Genomic DNA, 20861 nt, shown 5'->3' on the forward strand with positions numbered 1-20861 from the left:
GATAATTTGCTCATAATAAACCATCTATTACCCGACATATAATCTCATACTTATTATGGTTATTATTATTATTTATGCAGTGACAGTAAGTCTAGACGCTGCAAGAAATGACGGGTGGGAGGGAGAACACTGACAAGCACTCCTCCATTGTGACTAAGAACAAATCACACACGTTTCATATCACAGGCTGTACATGTTTTTGTGTAGTCTGATCCCTACCTTCTTGACAGCCACAGCAGGTGTGTGAATAGCTCTCTCTGTGTGTGTGGTGACTTTGTGGCCCAAGGGAGAATCTGCACACTTCGCCTGCAGGTTTTTTTCTGTTGTTTTTGAAGACGTTTCCTTCCTGTCTGTCTCTGTGTGTGTGTGTGTAAACCAGGCAAATCCTACACCATGATCGGCCGCCATGACTCCCTTCAGACACTGGGTATAATCCCCTGTGCCATCTCCTGGCTCTTTAAGCTCATCAATGAGAGGAGGGAGAAGACAGGGGCGCGCTTCTCTGTTCGTGTGTCTGCAGTTGAGGTAAATGCTGCTAAGATTGGCAAGTCTATTGAAGGACAACACAGAATAGGACATACAAGTCCTGTGCCATATTATAAAAAGAATTAAAAATCTGTTTAGCATGTAATGACACCTAAATCAACAACACAATTTGCCCCAAATTGACAGTTTTAAGTCATGCCATTCCTGTCCTTGTGAAGGTTTGGGGCAAAGAGGAGAACCTTAATGACTTACTGTCAGAGGTGGCCACAGGAAGCCTGCAGGATGGACAGTCACCTGGAGTCTACCTGTGTGAGGACCCCATCTGCGGCATGCAGGTACACACGTGCAACAAATACAGGAAATATCAGTCACATAATTGAATAAATCATGAGTGTGTGTGTGTGCTTTATCGTGATTATCCTGATCATTCAGACTACAAATGTGTGTGTCTGCATTTACTGTGGTTATAGGATTAGGGGGTGTGATACAAGCACATCTGTGTAATCCCTCACTAATCTTACATAATCTCATCAGGAATGATACCCCCAGCATTAAAACACGTATGGGCAGACACACACACACCGCATCCTTTCACACCAGCAGGCATATTGAATACGTGTTAATTGAATATGCCAATCATTCCCCTGCATGCATGCTGGGTGCTGTGCAAAGCTACGTACATCAACACACCAGCCTCTTCCTCTTGTGGCTTTGTCCTTCTGGCTAATCATCCGTCTTTCCTGCAGCTCCAAAACCAGTCGGAACTCCGTGCTCCCACACCGGAGAAAGCAGCCTGGTTCCTGGATGCGGCGATCGCGGCTCGCAACAGCAGCCAACGTCCCAGCAACGCTACAGAAGAAGACCACAGGAACTCCCACATGCTGTTTACATTACACATTTACCAGTACCGCATGGAGAAAGCAGGCAAGGGTGGAAGTGAGTGCTTCTTATGTTATAAAATGTATAAATAGACCATGTCGTTCAACCACAACATACAGTATACTACAGTCGTACTCTGAAAAGGTCTGTACCAGCACGAGGCCTGTTATTTTAATGATAGCGTTCATATTATAAAAAGTAGGACAAATACATTTAGCAGACAAAATGATGAAAGATGAAAGAACCATTTCAATTTTGGTGAGGATAAGGATAAAGGTGCTTCTTTTGAGGGATATACTGTCCTTATAGCATTACTACAACAACCCAATCTAACTGTACCCTAAGACAGTTGTCAAAAATTGTAATCAGATAGGTGTTCATTATGATGTAATTACGGTTGAGGTACTGTACTCGAAATATTCAAATATTGGCTTGTCAAAGCTGCCGTTTTCAGATTTTCCCACATCCTGTTTCAGGCCACCTAGAACGTCGTTCCCGTGTGGACGAGAGACTGAAACGATAAAATACTGAAAATGTTCCCATGTGGACAGCCCCTCAGTCTCATGCAAACTGTTTTACTTTGTCCTTCCTCATCCTTCCTACCTTGTCAGTGTCAGGAGGTCGCAGTCGGCTCCATCTGCTGGACCTTGGCAGCTGTGACGTCGGCGTACTCACAGGCGGAACGAGTGGCAAAGGCAGGGAAAACTCTTCACCCGGCTCTGCGCCTTTGTGTCTTTCTCTGTCAGCCCTTGGCAACGTCATCCTGGCCCTGGTCAACGGGAGCAAACACATCCCGTACAAGTAAGCTCCAGTCTGTGTGTGTATGAGGATAGGAAGGTGGTTTCATAAAAAATAAATAGTACCTAGTTCCACCATTTGATGGAAGAAATACGGAGGTCGCTATTATTTCTTTATGTACTCAAGTCTCCAATAACTGTAGTATTTCAAAGAGTGCCTTACAAAGGGTTAAATGGAGAATGGAGTTTGAAAGCTGCAGTAGAATAAAGAAACCAAGAGTTGTTTTTTTCCCCCCCTCTAGGTTTTAGGGACTCAATGTCATAAACAACACCTGCTGTTGCATATTCATCACATTCATTTCTGTACTTTGGTGATGAGTGCTAAAAGGAGCTGGAAAGACAAGCAGAGTAAAAGAGAGGCAGACAAAAGGCAAAGGACAAAACGGAAAAATCTTCAGTATGCATGTACATGCAGTGAACAATATGTAAATGTTCTTCTTCTTAGGGCTACATGACCGTGTGCGCCACACTGGGTTCATTAAATCACCAGTGCTTGCATTTACATGAGGAACACAAGCTCACCGATGCTGATTATGAGGGTTTTAAATGGCGGCCATGTTTTTCAACCATCTTGCTCAAACTTAAGTCCTTAATTTAAGCATCCATCCATCCATACATTCTCTATGCTGCTTATCCTCATTAGGGTCGCAGGGGTATGCTGGAGCCTATCCCAGCTGACTTTGGGTGAGAGGCGGGGTACACCCTCGACTGGTGGCCAGCCAATCACAGGGCACATATAGACAAACAACCATTCACACTCACATTCATACCTATGGACAATTTGGAGGCGCCAATTAACCTAGCATGAATGTGGGAGGAAACCGGAGTACCCGGGGAAAGCCCACACATCCTTGGGTTTCAATAATAACGCAGTAGCAGAGCACGGCACACAAGCAACACAGGAGGGGTGCATGTTTTCCCAAATTTTCACCCTTTTGTGTGCTGTGTGCAGTAGAAGAGTTACATAAACACACTTACACAAACAAATACATGTCCCTGCGGGGTGTTTTTTGGTATACTGTACAGGGCATCTATTAAGCACAAACTAACATAAATTAGTGTTTATGCTAAGTTAATGTTAATGAGTACATTGGGAGTCTCATTTAGCCACGTTATTCTCAGGGAGTGTATGAAGAGATATGAGCGAGGTTTTGTTGAAGCCTGCGGCAGCAAACAGTGAGGACAATAGAGAGAGTAACATATCGAGTAAAAAGAGGAGGTCAAGACTGAAGAAGTGTGTGTTTCAAGAGATATGCCCACAGGCTATGTGTTTTTGTTTTTTTTTTTTAAATAAAGGGGACAGCAGCATGAGATCTGTGGGCACAGGACTCAGAACGTGCACACTTGCACCTAAACATGAATGAGTAGACTCTACAGAGTACTTTTAGTCTGCAGTCTGCTTTGGGAAAACGATCTTCCATCTTGTAAAATTAAAGTCTGTGGAAGGCCTCTTTTTTACATCCTTTTTACCACACATAATACCGTGAAACCTTGCTTAGCGTCCGTCCCGGTTAGCATGTTTTTCAGTTAATGTACAAAATTAACGGTGCATGTCTTGTGTTATTACTACACTGCGTGATTCCAACGGTGTTCTTAATATATGTATGTTTTTTTTTTAAATCACAAAACATTCTTAGTTTCTAAGAAAGAAGCAAATGGCAACCAGAACCAGACATCATCGATGTAGCCCGTATGAGCTCATCAGCGGTTGACTCTCAAAAATGTTCACAAAAAACAAGTTTTCATAGTTATTCATGTATAAAACTATTCTAAATACAAATACACTATAAAAGAAGGGAATAAATTAACATAGGTTACTTTTACCTTAATATGGGCGTTCCCAAAGACAATTATGCGGCAGCGAGAGCCAAATGCAGACACAATTTTCCGGCACTTGAAATTTTCTGTGGCTCCATTTTAGGTTATTGAGGTTTGTTTCTTTCGGCTTTTCCTGATTACGGAGTCACCACAGCAGAAAACCACAATTAAATTGAAGAAATAACTCATGGCAAAACAGGAAAGTGGTGTCTGTATGGTGTCTCATTAGGGGAAAAATTGATTAATTTAGTGTCCGTTTCGGTTTGAGTCGGATCTTCTGGAATTAATTAATGATGCTAACCCAGGTTGGTAACCCAGGTATATGATTAGTGTTCCATTTCCCTCTCTAATCTGTTTGTTTCTCTCTTGTTCATCTTTGAAACTATCTGAATACATTTGGAGGGTTTTTTTTTTCCATAACACTCACGTCACATCTGATTTGTCTTGTCTTTGTGCTCTCAAGGGATAGCAAGCTGACCATGTTGCTAAGGGAGTCGCTAGGCAACATCAACTGCCGCACCACCATGATCGCTCACATCTCGGCCTCTCCTGGAGACTTCTCGGAAAGTCTCTCCACCATTCAGCTCGCATCTCGCGTCCTCCGGATGAAAAAGAAAAAAACTAAAGTCACCGTGGTGAGTTTTAGTACATTGATTTGATTCATCGCCTGTGGTAGATACCTTTATCCCACAGTGGACAGCATGTGGCACTGTGGGGACAAAAGCTTATTACTACAGCACACTGGGATGGTGAATTCATTGTGATATGAATGTATCCATAATTGTTAGCACTGTTTTTAGAGTTATACCGTGTTTCTGTGTCGTCTGTTTTTACCTGGTTGCCAAAGAAATGGCATGGCTTCAATGCCAATTTTACTTCTTATTGCACATGGGAGTAAAAATGATGTCAGGTCAGAGAGTGCATTAATTCTGCCTAGCAACAGGTTGCCATGCAAATACTACAATTGAGCACAATAATCTACAATAATCACATATGTTTTAGTCTAATACTGTTAACAGGATTTTTGTCACCAACATGTTCTCCATGTTGTCTTGTATAAAAAGTATTTTCTGTCACCATCATTCATCCCCAGCAGTACACCTCCAGCTCCTCTGGAGGAGAGAGCTCCTGTGAAGAAGGTCGCATGCGCCGCCCCACCCATCTGCGAGCTTTTCACCATCGTGGTGACCCCGGCTCGGATGTCCCACTGCTGCGCCTGTCCAGCGACCCGGACGAGTACTCCAGCAGCGAGCAGTCATGTGACACGGTCATCTACGTGGGTCCCAACGGTGCCGCTGTATCAGACAGGGAGCTGACAGACAACGAGGGTCCGCCGGAGTTTGTACCCATCGTTCCTGCCTTGCTGCGATCTAAAACATCAGAGGTACAGTATCAGAGTCAGGTGATCTCCAAAGATGTAGATGACCAGATAAATGACATCAGGCGGCACGGCGGTCTAGTGGTTAGCGCGCAGCTAGGAGACCAGGGTTCAATTCCACCCTCGGCCATCTCTGTGTGGAGTTTGCATGTTCTCCCCGTGCATGCGTGGGTTTTCTCCGGGTTTCTTCCCACATTCCAAAAAAAACATGCTAGGTTAATTGGTGACTCCAAATTGTCCATAGGTATGAATGTGAGTGTGAATGGTTGTTTGTCTATATGTGCCCTGTGATTGGCTGGTGACCAGTCCAGGGTGTACCCCGCCTCACGCCCGAAGACAGCTGGGATAGGCTCCAGCACCCCCCGTGACCCTCGTGAGGAAAAGCGGCAGAAAATGAATGAATAAACGACATCACGAATTCTGCTCCGGCAGGTGCAGCCTGAGCCAGAGAGCCAAGAGCAGCATGAAGGCCCATCTCAGACCCAGCCTGCTCAATCGCTACTCGGACAGCCATTAGCCCCTGTGCCTGAGGAGGGAGCCGAGTGCCTGAAGTGCAACACCTTTGCTGAGCTGCAGGAGAGACTGGACTGCATCGATGGCAGTGAAGAGGTACAGAGCACTGGCGTATTCACACAAGAATTAAGACTCTTGGGAAGAAACCAGAACTGTTTCAACTCTTTTTGAAATATTTTCTAAAGACAACCTTGGTCCCCTTGTGAGATCACTAAATGTGTTTTAGTGAATTTCAAAGGCAGTTTGACTTTACACTGTGAACAGAAAGGGTCCTTCATATGTCCTGTTCATAAGTATGTTGCATTGTTTCCTCATCAACTGTTAAATATTCTTTGTCATCCATTCTGTTAAGGTGACCAAGTTTCCCTTTGAGGAAGTTCCAGCCAGCAAACAAGGATCCAAAGAGCCATGCTTCCCTTCTCCGGGCTCGGCTGCTCTTGCTGAGCCTGACGCTGCTGCTCCATTCGATACAGAAGCCAAAACAGGTAGATTCCTATCTCAGATACTCCTAACACTCACTTCAACAAATTCATATATGTTCTGTATATCAGGGTCAACTCAAAGTTGTTTCCATTTTAAAAGCTGTACTTCCCATAGGGTCTCCACCTAATCCTGGAAGTGCACTCCAGCAGTCTTCCCCCTCAGCCACCACATCAAGGAGGAAGACCAATGACCAGCAGCTGCAGAACATCAAGGAGGTGGTGGAGGAGGCTGAGCTGGCCCACACTATGATCCACAGTCTGGCTCAGAGTTCCAGTACTACGGCCCTCATTACCGGGGATAGGAATGTCACCGGAAGCATCGCCTCTCATCCTCTGCACAGGACTAAGGCCCCGCACCTGCATGACAGGTGAGACAAAAACAAACTAGAAACAGTTTACACCAATGTATACGGCAATTACGGTACTGAAAAAAATGACATTTATGAGCATACTTTCTCATTAAAATAATTTAAAATTAAATAATTTAACTTGTGGACAAGTGGTTAGCATGTTGGCACACATTCCATTCCAAAAACATGCTAGGTTAATTGGCGACTCCAAATTGTCCATAGGTATGAATGTGAGTGTGAATGGTTGTTTGTCTATATGTGCCCTGTGATTGGCTGGCCACCAGTCCAGGGTGTACCCCGCCTCTCGCCCATGACAGCTGGGATAGGCTCCAGCATACCCGCAACCCTCGTGAGGATAAGCAGCATAGAAAATGGATGGATAATCCATAATAATAAATAATAATAAATAATAAAATGTATCCTTGTCTGGACAGTCGTGAGAGTCTGACCATGGGAGGCAACACGGAAGCAAAGACACGCCCAATTGGATCACCGCGCCTCGGCATCGCCAGTCTGACTAAAACCTCAGAATATAGGTATAAGTTCATCAATAATGTTGATTAGGGATATTTATTTTGCATTTATTTCATCAAACATCCCAATATAAATGTCTGCGTTGTCCGCAGGCCTCCGTTGTCACCGTCACAGCGGTGTAAAGTGTACACCCAGAAGTGTGTGATGCCAGCGACACCTCCTCTACCTTCACAGACTTTGGCTCAGGATGGACAAACCACAGACGCTTTGACCTCTGACAGTAATGGTTTCCTTTCGGTTGATGGCAATATCCTTTAGTTGCCATTTGTATTCATTAAATATGTTTCCTACAATACAGACAGTTTGGCTGCAGACAGTGGCCGCTCCTCCACTGAGTCCCCACTGTCTAGAACTTCTCCTGTGGGTATGAGCCCCCAAGTCAAAGATCTGATTCCGTCCCTGTCTGCCAGCTTGGGCTCGGCTGAAACACTCTGTGACGATGATGTCCCTCCTATACCCTTGGACACACACAGGGATGGTGAGTACTTTTCTGATATGGAATTGAACTTAACTGTTACAAATAAAGTCAATATAAAGACCTGTCCTGTCCACAGTAGCGTCCATGCCAGTTGGACCTCACCTGCTGTGTGAGGATGTACTAGTTTACACAGGGACTCAAAGTGGAGAAGAGGACGTCCATTTAGAAGCTCTTATGGCGACACAGGGTCTGGCCTGTCGTCCGACGAGCATCATCAGCTTCAACAGCGACGGCTGCTCCGTGGACGCCCTTGCTTCACACTCACAGGCCTCTGCACTTCTTGGGGGCTCTGTTAAGGATGGAGACAGCTATCATGTGACTGCAACTAGCTGTGGGGTTACCGAGGTGGTTGCCAAGGCCGAGGTTAGTGTGACTGAAACACACAACGTTATATTTGTGGTTTTGGTGTGGATAAGTCACAGTTACAGCTAAAACAGCTTCCACTCTTCTGGGAAGATAACAAGAGTGTTATTGTGGGACTCTCATCCAAGCATGCCTTCAGTCCAAATTATGCTGATTAAACTGTCGAGGACAAAATGGACTTATTAGCATAATAATCGATGGAATCCATTTTCATTTTTAATCCCCTACAGGTGGCGATGGCCAGGCTGCGCATGGAAGGGGAGGCTTTAGCGTCCACCATGTCTCCCATCTCCTCCTGGATGAGTGATCTGAGTATGTGCAGTGAGGCTGATCAGTCCCTCCATAGTTTCAGCCAGTCCCAAAGTCAGCAAGGGGAGGCCTTGGCTGAAGTGAACCCTTCTTGTAGACTGGAGGCTTCAGGCAATAATGAAAGCAGTTTAAGCAAAGGAAGTCTTGAAGGAGAGCTGTCAGAGAAAGAGAGGGAAACTCCAACCAAGGATAGGCTGAGAAAACTGCCTCCATCCATGGCTAAAACCACCATCCAGTCTTTGACGGCACTTGGGAACCTTTCTACCTTCAAAACCCCGATCAGTGCTCACCCCTGTGTAGCTAGTATAAGCTCCTCCGTGATAAACACACTACCATTAGCTTCTATTTCTAGTGACATGAACTTTGAGGACCCCTGGCTGAAGCGGGGTTTGGAGGAGAGACATTCGAAGAGCCATTCAGGAGAGACAACTGAAGGACCTGGGAGTGGGAACCTTCAGAATTTCTGCAGAGAAGGTAAGAAAGTAGGCTGAAACTACATACCTTTGTAGAGGGGTGGCCCATAAATGTTTCTTCATTAGTTCTTGGTTGACTGCATGCTAATGTGTCTTTAATAATGTATCTGCATTGTCCTTTGGATGTTGATTAAGATCTTCCAACCCGATTGTCCATTCTGTTATCAGCAATTGAAGATCATGGAGGCTCTAGCTCAGGCGGGGAGGTGGCATCATCCCCAGATTCCTTCAAGAGAGTGGTGGATGGTTGTGAGACGGTCGCTAGCATATTAGCCCAAGGAGAGACTTTGACTGATAACTACAACCCAGAAATCCATCGAACTGCCAGTCTTCCTCGTGGCTGGCATCGTCTGAACCGCCACGACAGCTTAGAGAACACAGCGGACTACAAGAAGAATATCAGTGCCACTTGTTCAACTCCTTGTAGTCCTCGCGCCACACTTGACCGACGGGGATCAACTGGAAAACAGGGCTTTTTCTCCCACAAGAAGGGAGGCATCCCACCTTTGCCTCCTGTACGCAAGTCCAGCCTCGAGCTGCGGAACAGGGCAGCCAGTCCACTTCAACAACCCCTTCATGGGCTCCCCATGCTGGGAAGTTCTTCAGATGATGTGGTGGGATCTGGATGTGGCAGCAGACAACGAGGCTGCAGCACAGACAGCAGTAGACTCTTCAGTGCCAAGTTGGAGCAACTTGCTTGCAGAACTAACTCTCTGGGTCGAGCCCACAGTGGTTCCCACCACTATGACTGCTTCTCCTTAGAAAGAGGAGATAGCCTCAGAGGGAGTGGATCCAAAGTTGACAGCAGCGTGCCTCGTACAGGACGCAGCCTCACCCGTGCGGGATCGGTGTCTTCTCCCTCTGGAAATGGCTCCGGAGCCAGTCCCGGTCCGAGCAGCGCTCCGCAGTCGCCGGCGAAATCCAGCGGCCAGTCAAAAATCTCAGCTGTCAGTAAGCTCTTAATGACCAGCAGTCCTAAAACCAGGAGTCTGTCTGCATCGAGCACAAAGACGCTCAGCTTTTCTACCAAGTCTCTGAACCAGGCCTCGAGTCGAAGCTCAAGCCTGCCTCCGAATGGAAAGGTAACGCTTCATTTGCATCCAGGCCATGACAATAATCTTCCAAACCTGAGCTTGCCGTCTTCTTCCTCCGCCCCAGACCACCATCCAGGGTCCGGTGCAACAGCAGGGACCATCTCCTGCATCTTGGTCTACACAGTCTCTGAGCCGCAATCGAGGGGGCAGCTTGGCTGCTAAGCTGCCACTGCGGGCTGTCAATGGTCGTATCTCAGAGCTTCTCCAAGGAAGCGCAGGCTCACGTTCAAGGAATCACTCCCAGGGAGGAGGCGCAGATCCGGGAGAGGAGAAAGGGATAGGAGGAGCAGGGTGAGCCAGAGTTTTACCTCTCAAAGTTTTTTCATTGTTGACATTGTTGACACTTACTGTTTGCTCTCAGTGGAGGGGTCGCTCTTACAGGAGGTCTTGCTGGAGGCGGTCTGGGGGAGGACAGGGCTGCAGCTGTCCAAACCCTTCCTTCTCCTTACAGTAAGATCACCGCTCCACGAAAACCACATCGTTGCAGCAGTGGCCATGCCAGCGACAACAGGTATTTGGACAGTTGATTCTCAGCCACAGTAAGTTGGATCAAAGGCAACTGGACATCTTCTCGGTTGTTAATGACGTTGCCTTGGATCCAACAGTGTGGCCAACTTCATTGATTTTGAACTTTGCTCTTATTTTTCACGCCTAACAGTAGCGTCCTGAGTGGCGAGCTGCCCCCGGCCATGGGGAAGACGGCTTTGTTCTACCACAGTGGAGGCAGTAGTGGCTATGAAAGCATGCTGAGAGACAGCAGCGAGAACACAGGAAGTACTTCCTCGGCCCAAGACTCCGTCAGTGAGCACAGCTCAGCCACCAACTCCTCCAGACGCAGCTCCAAGAGCAGCAAGAAGAGCAGGGGCAACGCTGGACACGTGGGAGGTAAGAATTCAGTGTTGAGCTCGTCTGAGGTTTACCGCCCTACGGTTTATTTTTTATTTACAACTCAAAAAAATAATATTTGTGTTTTTACCGAATGCAAAGGCATGGGTAATTAGTAGGGATTTTCCCAATCAGGATTTTATGCCTCTGATACTAATATCGCTAATCTATGAGTGAAATTAGCCAATACCAATACTGATCACATTACACACATTCATTCATTCATTTTCTACCGCTCATCCTCACGAGGGTTGCGGGATGCTGGAGTCTATCCCAGCTGTCTTCTGGCCAGAGGCAGGGTACACCCTGGACTGGTCGCCAGCCAATTACAGGGCACATATAGACAAACAACCATTCACACTCACATTCATACCTATGGACAATTTGGAGTGGCAAACCACGGGGAAAACATGCAAACTCCACACAGAGATGGCCGAGGGTGGAATTGAACTCTGGTCTCCTGGCTGTGAGGCCTGCACGCTAACCACCCGTCCGCCGTGCAGCTCTTTTCAATCATACACGAGCAAAAGAGAATTCAACTACTGTACAATAAAACAAAAATAAAGTAAAATTTTAGCCTATCGCAGCTGTCTTCGGGGGAGAGGCGGGGTACACCCTGGACTGGTCGCCAGCCAATCACAGGGCACATATAGACAAACAACCATTCACACTCACATTCATACCTATGCACAATTTGGAGTCGCCAATTAACCTAGCATGTTTTTGGAATGTGGGAGGAAACCGGAATACCCGGAGAACATGCAAACTCCGCAAACACAGATTGCCGAGGGTGGAATTGAACTCGGGTCTCCTAGCTGTGTGGCTTGCGCGCTAACCACTCCAGCGCCGTGCAGCGCACATTACACACATTTCTTCGAAAAAAAAAATATTCCCATAAAATTCTGCCTTTTTCTCACAATTGTGATTTTTTTTTGGTTATTTTCAATGTGACTGAGGTTTTTGCACTTTTTTTCCAAACACGCTCACTCAGCATTTCCAACAGCTTCCACCCCACTGAACATATGATCGATTGTAAGCTGTAAAAGTCCACATTGTGACAAAGTGTCTTTAGGAGAAAGTAGAAATAAAAAGACAGTCTGCTGTGCAGTGAGAAAGCTGTGTTTGCAGGTATAGGAAAGGTGACCTCGTCCATCCATGTGTGAAATGGTAGCAGGGCACCGCCGCTGTTGGCTATAATGAATCTACATTCACCAGAACATTACACAGGAGCCTGAATGTGCCTGCCAAATCATGCTCCACTGCTTCAGCATGACAATGGATATGTGCATAAAAAAGCAGCTCAGCCTCTGATTATTGATTTCTATTAGACTAACCTTTTCGGGGGTTCACGTTTGAAAAGTTTTACTCTCATTTTTCTTGAACTTTATGACAACTGCTCTTGTCATTGTCAATAAGTGTTTGCGATGTGACTAATGTGTAGTCAAAAGATGGACAAGAAGATGTGGTGGGAAACGTTCATCACCTTTCTGTCATTTAGTTTCAATTGGATTGACTGGTCCTGTTCATTTTTAATTCCAGTCTCGTCCTGCACATTACCTCCCTGCTTCCTTTCTACATGTGCCGTTTCCACCTGCAGAGTGTAATTGTCGCTGTGTGGCTGCTTCTTACGACATAATGAAATACAAATGACTGCTTGACCTTTCAGTGCCGCGCCGAGAATACAAAGATGATTAAAATAACTCCTGTCTTGCTGGAATCTAGCCTCAAATTTCTCTGCTTAAAATGGTTCTAAAGGGGATAAAATATAAAAGCGCTAAGTTAAAGAAGTATGTTCCCATCCCATGACAAACTAGAGCCATATTTTCACACTTTGTTTCACAATTGTGATACTTTCAGGTCTTCAGCGTCGTCGGCTTATCCCGGCACTGACCTTGGAGCCCTCATCCTCCTCCTCCACGTCTCCTCATCGCACCACCAAACAGGCCATGACGTCCTCGTCTTCCTCCTCCTCGAGCCCAGGTGCATGCTGGGTAGATGGACCTCTGGGGCCACCTGCTTCCACAAACCTCCGAGGTACAGCGGCCACAACGGAGACCTTTGAGATCAAGGTGTACGAGATTGACGATGTTGAACGCCTGCAGAAGAGGAGGGACAAAGGCGGGGCTAAGGTGAGGACAATAACACCAAAGTAAAACATCATTGGAGGCAATCTGTGAATGTGTATGTCAATTATTCTACTCTTTGTCCAATCGTTGGTGGATGAATGTCTACTCACTTTGTATGTCTGTGTGTATTAGGAGATGCTGTACGTCGGTAAACTTCGCCTGCTGGAGAACCGTCAGCAGCGTATCAGCGAAGTCCGAGCAAAGTACCAATGGTTGAAGAAAGAGCTGGAACAAACCAAACAGTACCTGATGCTGGAGCCGCACACATGGACTACCGAATGTAGGTGTTAACTCTAGCTTTTAACTTAAACTGGATGAAAACTGTGTTGTTTTTGCTGTTTGTTTACACAACAATGGAGTACGGTATCCACATCCACATTCAGTATGCATAGCATGTTTTTACAAGGTTACATTGACAATTACAGGCATAATTCTTCATAAAAAGCCCTAATAAAAAATGGGCTACTGTTGACACTATAACCCACTACAAGACGAAACTCATCTCTGAACCGCCTATGTCACATCCTGTCCGCCACTCACTCTTCTCCCCTCGGGAACACATTTATAGCAACTCACAAGTCTTATTTATGTCTTAAATGCCTTATTTACCCTTATCATGTCTGCTATATTGGGTAAAAAAATGTGACTATAGGGATGTTATTTCATGTCAAGAATGCTCTAATAATGTTAAACATATTTAAAAGGTCATAAACTGGTTATCTATGCTCTAACTATGAAAATATTCCATGTATAATTCACTTATGACAGTAGTCTGGAACCATTCATTCATTTTCCACCGCTTATCCTCACAAGGGTCGCGGGGGTGCTGGAACCTATCCCAGCTGTCTTTGGGCGAGAGGCGGGGTACACCCTGGACTGGTGGCAAGCCAATCACAGGGCACATATAGACAAACAACCATTCACACTCACATTCATACCTATGGAACCATTCATTCATTCATTCATTTATTTTCAACTGCTTTTCCTCACGAGGGTCACAGGGGGTGCTGGAGCCTATCCCAGCTGTCTTTGGGCGAGAGGCGGGGTAACACCCTGGACTGGTCACCAGCCAATCACAGGGCACATATAGACAAAACAACCATTCACACTCACATTCATACCTATGGAACCAATTAATCTTATATCCTTTCAGCTGAGTCTGGAGTCTACTCAATTCTTCGCACTCCTTTGTTCAAGTAGAAACAATATATAAAGAAAATTGTCTTAATTTTTCATACACGTCTGGGTCAGATTGTGGCAAATATTTAGTCATAGCAGGAATACGTCTGTGTGACTTAGTTGGAGGGTTCACTCTGGGGGCAACAACGACAGGGGTCAAAATGAGGATGTGCTTGATGCGCCACTTTTCCTCCAATGAATAAGGACAGACGAGACTGCAGGACGTGATGCGACTCCCAGAGTACATTGTCAGCACGGTCCCATAAAGAGAGACATTACAGAAGGGTTAAAGTCTCATTACGAAGACAAAGTGCTAGAGAAAAAAACATAAGCACTGACTGGAGTCATTGTAAATCAATGCCGCACAGTCATGTGATCAAACATTCATGCAGGCTCACTGGTTGCTTTGATCACAAAGGGAAAAAAAAAACATGTGACTGATCTGACACTCATCAGATGTCGAGATAATTAAACACCTCAGTGACATTTTGAGCTGCACTCCTCTGCACGTCACATCATCATCAGCATTCTCTCAATTCTTACGTACGTACTCTTCCTTTCTTCTCTGATGGTCCAGTTGAGCTGCAGCAGGTCTACGAGGTGGACTCTCTGGAGTATCTGGAAGCTCTGGAAACAGTAACGGACAAACTGGAGACCAGAGTGAACTTCTGCAAAGCTCATCTCATGATGATCACGTGCTTTGATGTGTCATCCAGACATCGGTAGATGGATGGATGGACAGATGGATGGATGGAGGAACTGCCAGGTGGGGATGACTTTGAATGATGAATTCACCTTGTAAGGAAGCAGGACACACCCATGGAGGAAAGGAAGGATGACTCTATTCGACATATCTAACTGGGCTGTAAAGCAGAGGAAGCCTTCAAATAATTTACATGAGGAATGTATGTACCACCATACTGCCATCTTTTTTTAAGTGTGACTGAGCACTTTTTAAAATGGACAAAATAAGAGTCTGATATTGTGCAGTTATTAAAAAGACAAATACACGCGATGATAAAAAAAAGTGCCTTGTTAACATTTCAACAATACCGTTATCTACATACTGTATAGTATGGTGCTAGCATAGTGAAATAGCCAAAAGATTACAGTAGTGTCTTTGAATTCATTGCCATTTCTTAATGTCATGTATTACTGTTTCCATATACTGAATGGTAAAACGTACTTATCCAGTATGATTGCCGGACATCGGCCGTGAGGCTTAAAAAACAAAAAGGCCAACAGTTTGAATTTGTGTGAACATCGTTTTTTTTTTGGTTTTTTTTACAAAACTTAGAAAGGGACCAAAAATCTGTTTTTGAAGTTTTACTATGGAGAAACTATGGCACAGTGTTTGAACAGGTACATGTACAAGTTAGGCTGTGTTCATGCTTGTCGGTCAATACCCTGCTGGTCCATAACAAAATAATACTGTAATTTAAAAAACACTAAAATACATTTTAATCTTCAAAAATACAAATCTAAATAACAGGTATTTAAAAAAAGGACTTTGGGGTGTCCATACCCTTTACACACCATTGTACTGTAATACTGTATTTATTCCATTTAGTCAAAGACAAAGCTGTGTTATTACTTATTAGTATCAACATTCAATCTTTGTCTTTTTATATTGTGCCTTTTTGCTCTATTTTTTGTGCTTCATTTCATTTCTAGCCAATTAAAAAACCAACCACAGGCCACAAATGGCCCCCAGGCTGCACTTTGGACACCCACGTCAAGTATCTTAGCTGCTAAACAGTTAGCATCCTCTTCTGTTAGTAACAAACTTTGAAACACTTTTTTCCAGCGTGTCTTTTTTGTCACGACTGCAGCTCTCCAGGTCACAGGTGTGAGTGACAGGAAGAAAAGCTCGGAAAAGTCTTTTGGCGCCATCTGCTGCTTCGCATATATAAATCTCTTGCCCCCCCTGTGTAAAAGACAATGTGTCTTTTAAGACTTTCTTCTCGGGGCTGTAATACATTGGAGTCAATACAACCAAAACCGCACTTCTGCTATTTTTGTACCAGGTGAGCTGTCATGGAAAGCGTCTAAAATAGATTTTTCGAAGCAGCAGTGAGACAGCGCTTTTGATGCATTTGTCATTTTACCATTGGTCTGTGCAGCGTTCACGTTTGAGTCGGTCTGGGACCAAAGTGAATGTGACAAGTGTGAGCACAGCCTTAATCTTGTTTATTGCAGTGTTGATGTTGTTTTTTTTAAGTCTAAAAACAGCACATTTGGACCAAAATCCTGCAGGGCTCACATATATATACACTATACAGTATATATAGATATAGTGTACTGTACGTATATACGTATACCTTATACATCCTTATACCAAGCCCCTCAAACAAACGTGATGTCTTTTACCATGTTTACAAATCTTTGCAGTGTTAATACATCCGTGGATGGATGCTTGTCTGGTACAGTATTTGTATCTGTGTCGTTGTGCTCTATTTGAAAAGAAAGGGCATGATTTGATTTGTGTGTATTTTATATTAGGGTTTCCTTCCTGTCTGAGTTGAAAGCAGATGAAACCGTGTTTGTCAGGATTATAGCTGTGTTATTACCTCTTCTTGGGCCACATTCCGTGGAGATGAGCTGTTTCTTGGCAAAGTTGCTGACATTACACCCCCCCACCCCCGATGCGAGGTTGTGGCTCTGCAAAACATCAGCAAATGAAGTCGCCTTTTATTCCGTACATTTTCACAATGAGAATATACCTTAGAAGGCTCTAAAAATGATACATAAAAGTAGATGTCAGTTATTTAAATATTTCTTAACAATGATACTTGTATTACCGGGACAAAGTTGCAAATTGAGTCTTGAAATTTCGGTAAAAGGCAATAGTTTGCAGAAGGTCAAATTATGCAAACCACAAATGGAGATATTGTGTTTAGGAAAAAAAGACACATATATTAATATATACGTAAACAAAAGAAAAATAACAGCTAAATTAAGAAGCAGTGATTTCTGTGGTGTTCCATGTCTTTTTAAGACATTGGTTATTTCCAACCAAAAGAGTCAAATAAATATTCACTTTAACCCAAAATTTGGCAAAGGGAATAAATATTTTGGGGCTCAACTGTACAATATATACTGAAAACATATCATTTATATAAAGTCTTTTACTCCTTTTGGTTTACTTTGCTTGTATTACCGGGACAAAGTTGCAAATTGAGTCTTGAAATTTTGGTAAAAGGCAATAGTTTGCAGAAGGTCAAATTATGCAAACCACAAATGGAGATATTGTGTTTAGGAAAAAAAGACATATATATTAATATATACGTAAACAAAAGAAAAAATAACAGCTAAATTAAGAAGCAGTGATTTCTGTGGTGTTCCATGTCTTTTTAAGACCATTTTATATTATCCTTCTTGGTGCTTGAGATGTTTATGCTCTAAATGTTTGTACAAATGTAAATATTTGAATGAGTGAAAGTTTAAAACAGGAGAAATAACCTTTAAATTGCTTCTTCTACATGACCATCATCATAGTTGTTCCTTTGGGTGTTTAATGTATTCCAGATTGGAGGTCAAGTATGGTTTGGACCTTTTCATGGCCAGCTGGCCAAGTGAAAGTCATTTATGGCGTAGTAAAGTCATCTTGCGTCAAAACTACACGTATGTTTGATAACCTGGCTCTGTCATGTGTGTTTATAAAGAGAAGGTGCAACAGCTCAATGTTTCCTATTTTATCTCTCAGTGGATAAGAGTCTATTTATTTCAGCTCAGCAGGACAGGTGTATTTATTTAAATATCATTTAAAAAGTTACTATGCATTGAAATGAATATGTATATATATATGTTGCAGAGCCCATTGCATATACTAAGTACAGTTAAGACCAACATTATTCATACCCTGGCCATTTTTTTTTAGCTGGTGTTATATTATTATATTATAGTCTTATTTTAGCCTTTAACTGGAAATGACACCAGAATGAGGAAAATGACTCTTTATTCCCCCTCTCAATACATGCATTTCAATATAAAGTTAATTAGAATGTTGTAGAATAAGGTGTTCTTAACCTGGGGCTGACATTTTGTCCTATGTCCTATTTTTAAGCAAAAATTACACATAATTACACGTGCAAAGTGCATTTCATGGTACATTATTAAGGAAATGAGGATGCACATAAATACATACGAAATAGGGAATGAAGAAAAGACGACAAAATGACATATTATATTAGTCACCAGATACCAAAGAGGAAGATGCCTTTTCAAATAGTTTTATTTAAAAATAAACTAAACCACTCACACATGAGCTGTTTATCATTTTCTTCCATTCTGAATAATTCTGCAACCTACTTTTGTGTCTTGAGAATCCCTTTATGCATATTATGCATGAAGTTATCTTTCAGAAAGGTGCAAAAGGTGGTGTTTACTGACATTTTTTTGTGTGAAAAAAAAATCAGACATTTTTCAATATGTAGAAAACAATGAAAATGGTGAATATGTTTGTGAATATGTCTTAAAAAGAGTTGGGCCATCAGTCCATGCTCCAAGACGATAGGTACGAATGAGACCAATGCAATGGACTAGATCAGGGGTGGGCAAACTACGGCCCGGGGGCCACATGCGGCCCACCAAGTGTTTGAATCCGGCCTGCCAGTTGCTTTCTAAATATTGTAACTTTTAACATACAAACTGGCAACATGACTTGCAAGTCGGATGTCTTATTTAGTAAAAAAAAACAAAAAAAAAACAACAAAACTGTAAAATGAAATGACATAGTTTGATGTGGTCTGATGTTTAAAGTGCTGATATGAGTATAACACTTTTACAGATAAAATTAGACAAAGAATTCAAGGAAAATTATAAGCATAAACAAGTGTGTGTGTGTTAAATATATGTTCTGGACCCCCGGAATTTTGTAACCTGAATGCGGCCCACGAGCCAAAATATTTGCCCACCCCTAGCCTAAATGGATGAGAATATTCACAGACGTGTTTCATCAACTTGTCAGTCTCTTGTGTCATTTCCAACCAAAATAGTCAAATAAATATTCACTTTAACCCAAAATTTGGCACAGGGAATAAATATTTTGGGGCTCAACTGTACAATATATACTGAACACATATCATTTATATAAAGTATTTTACTCCTTTTGGTTTACTTAGTGACTTATGTTGCTTTTTTTTTTTTTTAAAGAAACACATATACAGTATTTAACATTATTGATTATTAGCCAGGTGGGTTAGTGGAGCATGCACATTTCCAGTGTGAAGATGCTATGTGTGAGATTTATTTCCTGAGTCGGCAATACCTTTTCAACTCTCTGATGTCAACTTTCAGGAATGACGCTTGATATAAAAAGTGATTCATCACAAGGTATTTATGTGTTGTATGTAAAGCTGACACACAGCATCTTAAGTGTGGGTGGAGAAATGCAAGGTCATCCCTGAATAATGACCACATTTTCCCAATTGACACAAAAAAAAAGTAATTGACTTGTGATCATTCCTAGTAGTCCGTTTTTTTTTTGGTTTGTTTTTTTTTTTTTAAAGTTTGTCAGTTGTAAGTGCCAATCTGTTCTGCGGAAAGAATGAGTGGAGATCTGCGCTCGCTCAGTGTGGAAAAACAAGTATGTGATGTGTGATATTCTCTGTGCATGATTCAAGGCTGGAACGTCTTTGACACAGCGTGTCGCTGGAGGAGCGTGGGGGGGCGGGGGTGGGGGGATGTAAATAAAGGAATGTATTCAACCTATTTGACATGTGCCTCACTTTCTTTACAAACAGTACTCACAATACCATTGTTGCAGTCAGGTTAAGTCACAAAAGGTCCCACAATAGCATATTGTAAACGTGTTGTACAAAATTGGACCTAGATATTGGAATTTAAACATTTAGGCTGGAGCCTATCCCAGCTGTCTTTGGGCGAGAGACAGGGTACATCCTGGACTGGTGGCCAGCCAATCACAGGGCACAAATAGACAAACAACCATTCACACTCACATTCATTTGGAGTCGCCAATTAACCTAGCATGTTTTTGGAATGTGGGAGGAAACCGGAGTACCCGGAGAAAACCCACGCATGCACGGGGAGAACATGCAAACTCCACACAGAGATGGCCGATGGTGGAATTGAACCCTGGTCTCCTAGCTGTGAGGTCTGCACGCTAACCACTCGACCGCCGTGCCGCCGCAGCCTCACTTGAAAATGTTAAAAACGATTTGATACAAAAAATACATTATATACATAGAGTTCTTTGGACAAATATTACTTTTGTTATCAGTACTTATTTGTACATTTCTCATCATGACTGGCAAAGCTCTGCCTCACCTGATTGCACAACACTGCTGTTTGAACATTATGACAAAGTCATGTTTGCATAATAACGCACACAATGACGCAATGCGCGGAAGAACAGGGACTCAAACCTGTGATCTTGCCACTGTACCACTCGAGCCACGGTGCTGAGGTGCCTCTCTCTTTTACAGATGACATCCTTTCTGAAGGTATAACGGGTTTAAATCATTCTGTGCCCATTTTTTCATGGAACCTGGAATTCTGTAGAGAAAATGATGGGGAAAAAAAGAGAGGTCTTGAATCTAATTTGAAGTATTCTGGCAAGTGAGAGACAGAAGGTGACAGGCGGCGAGAGAAAACGAGAGCGATGGCAGTAAATCATAGTTAATGGTCTGTATGAGGTGATGGGAGAAAGACTGCCATACTAAATAGAAAGAGGAAAAAACACTGAAAAGAGGCATG

General features: G+C 43.3%; 1 protein-coding gene and 2 long non-coding RNA genes across 3 annotated transcripts in view; 1 reads left to right on the plus strand and 2 right to left on the minus strand.

Moving 5' to 3' along the window:
• kif26ba (kinesin family member 26Ba) overlaps positions 1 to 19800 on the plus strand; it is a 71206-nt gene extending 51406 nt beyond the window's left edge. Inside the window, exons 8-28 of the mRNA XM_078795745.1 lie at positions 380 to 525; positions 705 to 821; positions 1233 to 1422; positions 1977 to 2166; positions 4444 to 4615; positions 5074 to 5397; positions 5791 to 5967; positions 6224 to 6356; positions 6469 to 6721; positions 7138 to 7239; positions 7330 to 7457; positions 7536 to 7715; positions 7792 to 8078; positions 8309 to 8861; positions 9029 to 9942; positions 10019 to 10245; positions 10316 to 10465; positions 10613 to 10839; positions 12697 to 12968; positions 13098 to 13245; positions 14722 to 19800. Coding sequence (XP_078651871.1) covers positions 380 to 525; positions 705 to 821; positions 1233 to 1422; positions 1977 to 2166; positions 4444 to 4615; positions 5074 to 5397; positions 5791 to 5967; positions 6224 to 6356; positions 6469 to 6721; positions 7138 to 7239; positions 7330 to 7457; positions 7536 to 7715; positions 7792 to 8078; positions 8309 to 8861; positions 9029 to 9942; positions 10019 to 10245; positions 10316 to 10465; positions 10613 to 10839; positions 12697 to 12968; positions 13098 to 13245; positions 14722 to 14870 — 5039 coding nt within the window. The 3' untranslated portion in view covers positions 14871 to 19800. The remainder of the gene's footprint in view (positions 1 to 379; positions 526 to 704; positions 822 to 1232; positions 1423 to 1976; positions 2167 to 4443; positions 4616 to 5073; positions 5398 to 5790; positions 5968 to 6223; positions 6357 to 6468; positions 6722 to 7137; positions 7240 to 7329; positions 7458 to 7535; positions 7716 to 7791; positions 8079 to 8308; positions 8862 to 9028; positions 9943 to 10018; positions 10246 to 10315; positions 10466 to 10612; positions 10840 to 12696; positions 12969 to 13097; positions 13246 to 14721) is intronic.
• On the minus strand, positions 3 to 5534 carry LOC131139585 (uncharacterized). The gene is made up of 7 exons (XR_013629679.1): positions 5058 to 5534; positions 4661 to 4689; positions 4408 to 4579; positions 1969 to 2134; positions 1167 to 1367; positions 739 to 808; positions 3 to 550 (listed from the first exon to the last, which is right to left on the minus strand). It is a non-coding gene; the product is annotated as an uncharacterized LOC131139585 (long non-coding RNA).
• Positions 7131 to 20663, minus strand: LOC144901625 (uncharacterized). Its single transcript, XR_013629680.1, has 6 exons — positions 20531 to 20663; positions 16715 to 16805; positions 14692 to 15007; positions 13076 to 13190; positions 12731 to 12935; positions 7131 to 8004 (listed from the first exon to the last, which is right to left on the minus strand). It is a non-coding gene; the product is annotated as an uncharacterized LOC144901625 (long non-coding RNA).
• Positions 20664 to 20861: the final 198 nt, after the last annotated feature.

Source organism: Doryrhamphus excisus, linkage group LG13 (genome assembly GCF_037039965.1).
Source record: "Doryrhamphus excisus strain RoL-2023G ecotype Guam linkage group LG13, RoL_Dexc_Guam_v1.1, whole genome shotgun sequence".
In the NCBI taxonomy this organism is placed as follows: Eukaryota; Metazoa; Chordata; class Actinopteri; order Syngnathiformes; family Syngnathidae; genus Doryrhamphus; species Doryrhamphus excisus.